Source organism: Barbus barbus (assembly GCF_936440315.1).
Source record: "Barbus barbus genome assembly, chromosome: 25".
Classification (NCBI taxonomy): domain Eukaryota; kingdom Metazoa; phylum Chordata; class Actinopteri; order Cypriniformes; family Cyprinidae; genus Barbus; species Barbus barbus.
The window spans coordinates 28,565,265-28,577,439 of NC_136753.1; the positions used below are offsets into that span (position 1 = coordinate 28,565,265).

Consider the following 12,175-nt stretch of genomic DNA (forward strand, 5'->3'; position numbering starts at 1 on the left):
GCACTAGACATTATAAAAGCATTCAATTTTAGTGCATTACTGATCCACTGGGTTAGAGATTTTAAAAAATGACTGATGCGAGATCTAATAGGTTTATATGTATTTAAAAAAATATAATTAATATTTGCATATGAAATATATTTTGTACATACGACTTATAAAATAGATTATCCATATGACCAATATGACATATAGACTAAATATCGTCATTTAGTCTCATCTATCAGAGGGTGGCGTGTTGAATATTATTAATATCGCAGTCTCACATTCCCAGAGTTTATTCTTCTCAGGAGTCAAAGCGTCAGAAATCTCTCACCTTTCCCGGATGCCTCCCCTGCAGCGGCGTCAGAGGCGCTCGGCGTCTCCTCATCGCCCTCGAACAGCTGGTTCACCTCGCCCTGGATGTCACCGGCGGTCACCGTGAACCTCTGGCTCATGCTGTCGCCGGTGGCCTGGAGCGGACTGACGGGGAACGACTGGACGCGGCTTCGCTCTCTTCACCGGGATCCGGTCCGCGGTGATCAGCCCGGTCTCTGGTTGAGGAGTACGAGGACTAGTGTTAATACAAGAGCACAAACGTGTGTAACGTGTCCGGTTGAGACGTGCGTTTTATTGTTCTTTGATAACAGACATTGAATGAGTCGCGAGCGGATCATCAACCGGTGTCTGGGACTCACTGCACATCCGGGTCCTAAAGCCCTCCACTGATCGATCAATCACAAACATCGATCGAGCCGCTTAATGATCAAACACTGCGTGCGCATTCATACACATCATACCCATTTTTTTAAATTATAGAATGTATTTAAAAAAGAAAAACAACAACAACAGTAAAACCAGTTTTATACCCTATTTATAGATGTTTTTTTTTCTTGTTTTAAGCAAAAACTCTCCATTTTGTCCCTTTTCTTTTCAAGACTTCATTATCGTAATATAAAGAGAAATGTATCAGAATCAGAATTAGCTTTATTGCCAGGTATGTTTGCACATTCGAGGAATTTGTTTTGGTGACAGAAGCTCCAGTGTGACAGAATGACAGCAACAAGACACAGATAATAAAAATAATAATATACAAAATAGACAATTTAGTATGTACAGGTAAGTTAGATGCAAATTTGAAATGTAATAAGTATGTGTGTTAAATAAATAAATGTTCTATAATATTAAATCTAATGTATCTTGATTGCAGGATGTTTAGACATTTGTATGGGACGATATGCATTATTAGCAATGCCTCCAACATTTAATGGCATTACTTTAAGTCTTTCTGCTCTCAGTTAAAAACGTTTCAAGGACTGAAATTTTGGAAGGATGAATTAAAACCTTTTAAGACCCACAGAAACCCTGTATTTATCAGCTGAGTTCCACTGAGACACATGCAATACAAGTAGTTTTGTATTTTAAACATGTTCTGTTCATGGCCTCGGAGACCTCATGCATATGCTTTATGTTTTTTGTTTTCTTAAAGAAAATTAAGGGAAAATAAGAAGCTAATTACTGTTATATTTGTTAAAAAAATAAAAAATAAAAAGAAATCACAAGGCTGTTAAGTGAAACCGCTGACAGTGTGATTTTAAGACACACATCATGTGATCGACAGTGCAGGATCTGTCAGATTATATATACAATAAATTTCTTTTTTTTTGCAAATTCTAATCAGCGACATCATTGTCAACCTACTACATTTTTTCACCATCGATCAAAACGGCCAAGTATTGTTTTAATGGCATATTTACTTGCGTATATCCGCTGAATGTCCAATGTTGTGGTCTGGAGCAAAGCACCTGAACCAGGAAGTTAGTCACCGGATAACACCTTAACACGAACCGAACACTGACTGGACATAAAGGATAACAATAACCAAACTAAACAGTAAGTAGCTAACATTTTATAAACATATCTATTTATAACTTTGCTGCCGTACCGTGGGTGCAGCAGGTGCATTTTTTTTTATTGCTTAAACATACAAAAACACCAATTAACAACAGTCAGAAAATTCTTAATACAATTAAAAAAAGTCCAAATAGCAGCATAACAAAAAATACAGATAAACAAAATAAACATAACAGGAAAACGAAAATACAGAAAAATAAAAAATACAGTAATATAATACAAGGGGCTTAATCATCAAAAAACTACCTTCAAAAGGCCACATAGTTTAAGGGCTTTTTCAGAACGCATGATCTTCAAGGATTTGAAGAAGATCATTAAATCTTGCTGGAAAAGTAATAAAGTGGGAGGGTTATTAAAGAATCTACATTCATGATTGAAGTAATTGGCCAAAATCAAAATATTATTAACCAAAAATTCAAACTCAGCGCCTGAAAGTAGTCCCGATAACTAGTTACCTGCTGGGGACTACTTTCAGGCGCTGCGTCATATCACTGCGCCTGCTGCACACATGGCACGGCAGCAAATTCCTTGATTATTACGCCGGAATGAGAGTATAGTTCCTAGCCATATCGGCCTAGAAAATCGCAACTTTTCATTTTCCGTCGGTCTTAGTACACTATGTAACTACAGAAGAGTCAAGCTTTAAATAGGAAAATTATCGAAACTCTTCAGTCATTTTTGATGACCAAATGCTAATGGTCTAATCCAGGTGTGTCTCACTCGCACTGGAAACTGAAGCTGCGGGCTCTTCGATCGCCCCCTGGTGGCTGGCTGCAGTACAGGTCATAAACCCCGCACTCTCCATCTAAACGAATGGGACTTGAGTCATAATAAAAAAAAATAATTACACTTCCAATACAATTTTCCAAAATGCATACTAGCGGTGGGAGTATCGATCCTAATATCGATAGTATGGATACCAACGTTTGTATTGGTATCGGATGGATACTAGCCTGATAAGATCGATACTTTAGGTTAAGTTTTTCTCCTATACACTTAATAGCATTGCTTAATGCATACAACAAAGTGTAGACATGTCCTTCACATAGTGCATATTATACCTGTATACCGAATTTGTCATTTTTATACAGTATAGGTGTGTACGGACTACGGAGTTAAAATTATTTCTTAATGCATTAAGACACTTTAAATTGTCATCACAACGGTTTTCTATGGGAGTAAAATGCATATGTTGTTTAGCATGTTTGCATATATATTCTGGGCTCAGCTGCTTGCAACATACTATATTTTATTAACAAGCTGTATACCGAATTTAGTCTTTATTTATTTGGTCTGTATCACTGTCTTCCTCCAGTAATTGCACCATATTAAATGTTTTTATATTGTAATTAGAGAAAATGAAATTCAGCGTGTTGCATTCATGTTCTGGGCTCCTCTGCCTGCAAAGTCCTTTTAGAAAGGCAAATAATATCCACGTAGCTTTAAGGTGAATATAATATTAGTCATATCAACATTAGTATTGTTAATTTTTTAAATTGTTGTTGGTCATTTAAATTTATGTTTTTTTTTAATGACAAGTATCTGAATCGGTATCGGTATCGGTATTGGCGATGCTGGTCCTGTATTTACTCGGTATTGGATCGATACCCCTACTGCATACAGGGCCTCCAAAGTTGACTCTTCAAAAACCACGCAATGTTTACATTTGTTGATGTTTAGGTCAGGTGTGAACTCTTGTAAGTAATTTATAGTTAAGACAATTCAAACATTAGTATTGTTCTAAAACACACCCATGCTTTAGCTTCAGAAGACATTGATTCATCAGCAGGGATGGATTACCATCGTGTTCCTTTGTATATATGTAACATTTAATTTTTTTTATATTTTATGTCTATATATACAGTATATAAAATACTACATGTTCATATTATACCCTATGTGTGACCCTGGACCACAAAACCAGTCATAAGGATACATTTTTGTAAATTGAGATTTATGCATCATCTGAAAGCTGAATAAATAATCTTTCAACTGATGTATGGTTTGTTATGATAGGACAATATTTGGCTGAGATATAACTATTTGAATATCTAGAATCTGAGGGTGCAAAAAAATCTAAATATTGAGAAAATCGCATTTAAATTTGTCCTAATGAAGTTTTAGCAATGCATATTACTAACCAAAAATTAAGTTTTGATATATTTACGGTAGGAAATTTACTAAATATCTTCATGGAATATGATCTTTACTTAATATCGTAATGATTTTTGACATAAAAGAAAAATGGATAATTTTGACCCACACAATGTATTTTTGGTTATTGCTACAAATACCCAGCGACTTCAGACTGGTTTAGTGGTCCAGGGTCACATACATGTTTGTGTGTATATCTACGTCTCAACACACATACATTTAAGTTACAGTGCATTTTTAAAAAGTCTTTTCTCTATTTTGATGATTTCTTCCTATTCCTTTCTATTTTTGTTCCTCTTCACAATCCACCAGTGCATTTTGTGATCCGGCGGTATCAGCCGTCTGACCGGGAAGCTGTGGAAACGGTTTTCCGGGAAGGAATAATGGAGCACATCAATCCTGCGTTCATGTACGCCATGACCCGACCGCTGCACATCGCTGTAAGCCTGTTCTTTTACATCGGCATGTATGTGATGAGTGGACAGTCTATGGTTCTGTCCCTGGTGTCTGGAGGAGCCTGGATCGGCCTGGTGTACTTCTGCTGCTTTGAGTTCTACGCCGGCTACGTCCGGGCAAAACTGAACACGGACATGCTGGACATCCCGGGTTACTACCTCAGCAATCCAGATAACTGCTTCTGGGTAGCCGAGGCTGAGATACACGGCCGGCCTCAGGTTTTGGGGATGGTGGCTGTGGAAGGTAAAAGTGACCCGGGAGGCAAAGGGAAAAAGTATGGAGAGCTCTACCGGATGATTGTTTCATCCACCTGTCGCCGCTCTGGTCTCGGTTTACAGTTGGCCAAAACTGCCGAGGACTTCTGCAGGGAACGCCGCTTCTCAAAGTTCAAACTGTCCACCTCGTCTACACAGAAAGCGGCCATGGCGATGTACTTTAGGCTGGGTTTTAAACTCATCCTGGTTCATATGAAGTCTCAGTCTCCCAAGTGGATGATCTGGATGACTAGAGCCACAGTTCTGACCATGGAGAAGAACATCTGATCATTAGCTTCTCATCTGAAGGCTTAAATCCTAGAAGTTTTTTTTAATTAATGTACTTGTGGTTAAAGATTTTTCACTTTTGCATTTGATTCCTTTTTTATTTCTTGCTTGCAAATTAATTTCCTTATTTCATTTTTTCCCCCTGTGCATTATTTCAGTACTTTTTATTCCACAGCCCAAATGAAAATCAAAAGTTTTGAATAGTTAAGATTTCTTTTAGGGTTTTTGTAAAATGCGCACCAAGACTGCATTCATATATCTCCAGTGTCGCATGATCTTTCAGAAATCATTCTAATATATCGATATTAGAATATATTTTTAAACCATTTTCACAAAATATTAAGCAGCAAGATAGTGTTTTCAACATTTATAATAAGAACTATTATTAATAACTGAGCATTAATAATAACTAAATAAGCTAAATAGCATATCAGAATGATTTCTGAAGGATCATGTGACACTGAAGACTGGAGAAATGATGCTGAAAATTGAGCTTTGCATCACAGAAATAAATGACCATATATTCATATAGAAAACAGTGATTTTAAATTGTAATAATATTTCACGATACAGTATTACTGTATTTTTGAGCAAAGAAAAGCAGCCTTGCTGAGACTTAGAAAAAATATAATCAATAATATCAATAACTGAACATATAAAGTTATCCATTGTACAATGACACAAGCGCCGCCTTAAAAATTACCAGCAAATGCATATTTGAAATATCCAAGTGAGAAGTTGGCTATAAAAACATTCTGGAGCTTATTCTGATTATTTATTTATTTTTGTGATGCATAGTAATAATAATAAATTAGGGGAAAGTGTGCTTTAGGGCTGCAGCTAACGATTATTTTTATTGTCGATTAATCTATTGATTATTTTTCAATTATTATTTTCTTATGAGTTGATTAATTCTTTAGTTAAACTATCAATAAATAATAACAGTAAATTCTGCTACACTGTAAAAAATGAATCATGGGTGTTGTAATTTTCATTAAAAAAATTAAGGTGATAATTAAAAATAGCGAGTATTTCATTAAAGAAATTGTGATTCAGTGTTGTATAGAAAATATTGAGGACTTTTTACTAATAAAACCAAGAGATGTGTTTTCCTCATTTTTTTAAAAAGCAACTTCAGCAGTTTTGAGGCTTGAATTGAGGAACTGATTAAACAAACAAAAAAAAGGAAAGAAGGCTACCTATTTATTTTAAGAGAATTAGCTCAATTTTGCAGTTTTATTTTAGAGATGATTGTTAGTTCCCAGCATGCTTTGCATATGGCTGGATATGGAGAGTAAATTGTGAAATTAAATGCTATTTTATGTGTTTCTGAGTGAAGGGAAACATCTATTAATGTTCAGTTATGTTTGACATTTGAAAGAGTTTCTGTTACATCGTGCAGAAGAGTAGCGCTTGGTTCTGGACACTACTCCTCCAGACATTAAGCTTTGTTCAGTGAGCCGTAGCTTTAGAGTTAGTGCAGTACTTTCCAGCATTTCTCAAGTATTGTCTTATTTGAGCTGTTTGGCTGTATACAGTCTTTTAAATGTACAAAATAACTCAAAGTCAAATACAAACAGGCCTCACTTAAAATCACAGCCTTTTGAGAATCAACTTAAAATAAATGAGCACATTTCACTAATTATATTAAATTCATTGTGTCCTAGATTAATGAATTTAGGAGATTTTACATGATTTATTCAGGTAGATTCCGTTAAAAAACCAAGCCTTAAAAAATAATCAAAAATATTGAGTGTAATATTATTACCATATATTTTTTTAAGTAAATAGCCCATTCCATTTTATTAATCTTTTATTTTATTCAAACGTTTTCTCATGATTAATACTTTACAAAAAATAAATAATAATAACAACAAGAAAGAAAGAAAATAATAACAATAAATTAAAAATAAGAAAAGAGAGAAAAATAAAAATAATAACAATAAATAATTAATAAAAAAGAAAAGGAAAGAAATAATGAATGAATTACAATCAATAGAAACGCATGCATGCACACTGTTTGGGATTGACAGCAGGTGCTTACAGCTGAGAGACTTGAAATGTTTTATTTATTCAGCAATTAAAACATCTGCTTGACTGTATGAATGAACAACCCCATTCAGGACACTAGAGGAAGTGATGTCGCCATACTAACCTTTACCTTCCGCTCTAGAGTCTAGGCTCGCGCAATGAGTTAGACGAGTGGACGCACTGCATGCTAATCGACGTATATTTATAATCAAAGTAATGTGCTTTCATAAAAGTAATGCTGTACAGTAAACATTCTACTGTTGTACTACTGCTAAACAAACAATAGAGGGAGGCATCAATCTGAAAATATCCATTGCTGCACCATTTTCTATCCTAATTGCATGTTAGATCATTTGGTACCAGTGAAAGTTACCAAATAATGCATTTAGTGGTTTCTTAGTTTTATATGTCTTTGCACATCATTTTGTGAAATATTGCAATTATATCAAAGCAGTTTTAAAACAACATATGCTATTTTCCTTTTACACTTTAATATTTTGTTCCTCAAAGCATGGCATTCTGTTGCATCACAAGTACGTCTAGTTCATGTCACATCAGAAAAATCAGTTTTAAAGCCACAGTATTTATATTTTGCAGTCTCCCAAATGATCATTTTTTCACATCTGTCAGAAAGTAATTAAAAGCATTGATCAGTTTCACTAGGCTTAGTGATGAATTCTAGGCCACAGGGTGATTTTTGACATTGAAAGAATAAAGACTTATTTTAATTCAACACATAAACCAAATATGGTTTTGACCACTTCTCATACTAGAAATGTCCGGCCCGTATAGAGATTATTCTCACATTTATCTGCCTCTGAGTAAAGACGTCTTGAAGTGAATGACTTTTTAAAGATTATGAAAACTTCCCCTTTAATTGCTGTCGTGTACAGTAAAAAAAAGCACAAATGATAAGGAGTCCGCTGATCATACATATAAAACATGGATATAGGTTGCTGTGTTTAAGATTTCTACAGGTTAAACCAATTTCATTCAGCTCATGTGTGTGTAAAGGTTAGTTGCTTATGATATCATTCAAAGTTTGGAGTCAGTATGTTTTTGAATGAAGTCTCTTTCATTCACCAAGGCTGCATTTTTATTATTCATTGATTTATTTTTTGATCAAAAACAGTAATAACTGTTGTGACACAATTGTCAGAAAGAACTGGTTTCTATTTGAATATATTGAAAAAAAATATTAATTCTGTGATTAAAGCTGGATTTCCAGCATCATTTCTCCAGTCTTCAGTGTCACATAATCTTCAGAAATTATTCTAATATACTGATTTGCTGCTTAAGAAACATTTCTGATTATTATCAATGTTGAACACAGTTGTGCTGCTTCATATTGTTGTAGAAACTGATACATTTTTTTCCCCAGAATATTTTTTATATCTATATTTATTGTTTATTTACTTAGTTTCAACCTTCATATACCAAACTATATTTCAACATGTATTTCAAGGGCAGGAAAATTCAGTCTGAAATGTCCAGTTCGACAATAACCTACATTTAGATCAAAACTAGATTTAAAATGATTTAATAATGTGTCATTTTTAAAACATATTTAATTAATTAAATGATTATTATTCATTAATTAATAAGAATTTTCTATAAATATTACATATGTGAATGTATACAAATATATAAAAAATATTTTGAAATGCTTTTAAAAATACAGTATATATAGTAATATATATGAAATATACAAAAACTGGCCAAAATATATTGATGCAAATTTAGTGTGAAACATATTTTAGAAACAAAATAGTTTTTGCTCACGTTTGTATATTTTGACATATTTGTTGCTGTACAAGATTGAATGCATATTTTCATCCATATTATTATTATTATTAATTGATCAAAAGTAGTTGATTACTACGGTGTGTTTTTGTTGGAATTCTATGTTTTTTCATCATATAAGTAAACCAGAAAACCTCTCAGAATTTATGCCAGTCTCAGGATTTGAATAATGTCAGTGTTGAATGTGTTGTTTTAGTTTGGCATTGATCAAGCAGGAATCCAGTCTTGTGTCAGCAGCTCTACTATGGGATAAACACATCCTACAATAACTTGTAGGAAAACTAATAAGGTAAGAACATGTCAATTTAATTACGGTAGTGCCATTCCATTACAGTTACAGTATAGATCGTGTAAACAAATAAATAAACATTTGGACGATTCAGTCAGTGCTTGACTTTAGTTGTGGTTTTCTAATAGTACTATAAACACGGGCGGCAATCAAGCATTTGACTTTATTGCATTGCTCTATTGGCGTGGTGAGTTTGCTATAAACCCACACGACTCAAGGTGAATGACACTGGCATCAGGCCAAAGCAAAGGGATGTTGAGAAACTGGGGTAAAAGTTACAGTAGTTGCTGTTATATCACTTGGCAGTGTTTTTGTGTGCCTTTCTGTCAAAACATCAGGTTCATAGCTTGTGAAAGACCAGAACATGATGACATTATTGAATCTGTGTCAGTCCAGTGTCAGCTGACAGGCTCAGAGTGGCCAATTAACCCAAACACCCCCATTAACCCCCGAGAACTGGTCAACACAGAGACAGCAAAAACAACAACAACAGCAATTATATATAGATACATAGATTTTAATGCTATTATTTTAATATTATTTTTACTTGTATTTGTTATATTTTCCCTTTGAGAATAAGATGCTTCATTGACATCAGAAAAAAGTTCAAGAAACATGTCTTATTATCAATGTTGAAAACCGTTGTGCTGCTTCACGTATTTACGTAAACTGTTACATTAATAAGTAAAATTGTTAAGATAAATGACAGAAAGAAAGAAAGGGGTGTTAAGCATATTTTAAATTAATCAAAGTGACACATTTAAACACATTTAAAATGTATATTTCAAATAAATGCTGTTTTTTTAACTTTTTGTTAATTGAAACTCAATGTTTTCAACATTGATAACAATAAGAATTGTTTCTTGAGCAGCAATTCATATTAGAATGATTTCTGAAGGATCATGTGACTCTGAAGACTGGAGTAATGATGCTGAAAATTCAGCTTTGATCACAGAAATAAATTACATTTTACAGTATATTCAAATAGAATATACTTCTTTTAGATTGTAATGTTTCACAATCAAATAAATGCAGCTTTGGTGAGCAGAATATGTGTACACACACACACACACACACACACACACATACTGTACATACTGTACATACATAAAGCCTGTCTGAATCCGTTTTTTTTTTAAATCAACTTTAGCCATTATTTCTACAGATAAATAATCATTATATTCCTCTTATTTTTGCTTGATATAAAACCTTTTTTTAAGATCAGTTATTTTATCAGACAGTAAAACCATGCTTCACTATAGTATGAAATATTTACAATGTCCAGATGGCATTACATTATGTATATGAATGTCTGTGTGACTGTATGTAAGTGAAAGCAAAGAATTTTCATTGTGGCATATTTCCATTTACAACCCGAATTCCGGAAATGTTGGGACATTTTTTAAATTTGAATAAAATTAAAACTAAAAGAATTTCAAATCACATGAGCCAATATTTTATTCACAGTAGAACATAAATAACATAAATGTTTAAACTGAGAAATTTTACAATTTTATGCACAAAATGAGCTGGTTTCAAATTTGATGCCTGCTACAGGTCTCAAAATAGGTGGGACGGGGGCATGTTTACCGTGGTGTAGCATCTCCTCTTCTTTTCAAAGCAGTTTGAAGACGTCTGGGCATCGAGGTTATGAGTTTATGGAGTTTTGGTGTTGGAATTTGGTCTCATTCTCGTCTGATATAGGCTTCCAGCTGCTGAAGAATTTGTGGTCATCTTTGATGTATTTTTCATTTAATGATGGGCCAAATGTTCTCTATAGGTGAAAGATCTGGACTACAGGCAGGCCAATTCAGCTCCCAGACTCTTCTAATATGAAGCCATGCTGTTGTAATAGCTGCAGTACGTAGTTTTGCATTGTCCTGCTGAAATACACAAGGCCTTCCCTGAAATATACATCATCTGGAGGGGAGCATATGTTGCTCTAAAACCTTTATATACCTTTCAGCATTCATAGGGCCTTCCAAAACATGCATATGCCCATACCGTATGCCCTTATGCATCCCCATACCATCAGAGATGCTGGCTTTTGAACTGAATGCTGATGACACGCTGGAAGGCCTCCCTCCTCTTTAGCCCAGAGGACACGGTGTCCGTGACTTGGCCTTGGCCAAGCCTTGGCCCACAGGACATGATGGCGCTTCTAGACCATGTTCACATATGGCTTCCTTTTTGCATTATAGAGTTTTAGTTGGCATCTGCAGTTGGCACGGCAGATTGTGTTTACCGACAGTGGTTTCTGGAAGTATTCTTGGGCCTATTTAGTAATGTCAATGACAGAATCATGCCGATGCAGTGTCGTCTGAGGGCCCAAAGACCACGGGCATCCAACAAAGGTCTTTGGCCTTATCCCTTACGCAGAGAGATTTTTCCAGTTTCTCTGAATCTTTTGATGATGTTATGCACTGTAGATGATGAGATTTGCAAAGCCTTTGCAATTTGATATTTAGGAACGTTGTTTTTAAAGTATTCCACAATCTTTTTACGCACTCTTTCACAGATTGGAGAGCCTCTGCCCATCTTTACTTCTGAGAGACTCTGCCTCTCTAAGATATCCCTTTTATAGCTAATCATGTTACAGATGTGATGTCAATTAGTTTGATTAGTTGCTAGATGTTCTCCCAACTGAATATTTTCAAAATGTGTTGCCCCCGTGTCAACTTTTTTGAGACCTGTAGCAGGCATAATATTTGAAATGAGCTCATTTAGTGGATACAAGTGTAAAATTTCTCCTTTTAAACATTGTGAATACATTGTTCTATTGTGAATAAAATATTGGCTCATGTGATTTGAAAGTCTTTTAGTTTACATTTTATTCAAATTTAAGAAATGTCCCAACATTTCCGGAATTCGGGTTGTATATCAGACCACAGCATTTCATTTAAACTTTTTATTAAGAATATAAGTGGTGGACAATATTCAGTGAAGTTTTTAGACTCTCTTGATTTTCTTTACGACAATCAGTCATTATATTCTCATCACTCATACA

At 34.4% G+C, this 12,175-nt stretch overlaps 1 protein-coding gene across 1 annotated transcript; it reads left to right on the forward strand.

Annotated features, from left to right (window-relative positions):
- Window positions 1–435: 435 nt before the first annotated feature.
- LOC306845297 (N-acetyltransferase family 8 member 3-like) lies at window positions 436–5,045 on the forward strand (the record flags this gene model as incomplete). Its single annotated transcript, XM_079377994.1, has 2 exons — window positions 436–544; window positions 4,360–5,045. The coding sequence occupies 2 exons, from the start codon at window positions 436–438 to the stop codon at window positions 5,043–5,045; spliced, it is 795 nt and encodes a 264-aa protein (XP_079234120.1).
- Between the last annotated feature and the right edge of the window lie 7,130 nt (window positions 5,046–12,175).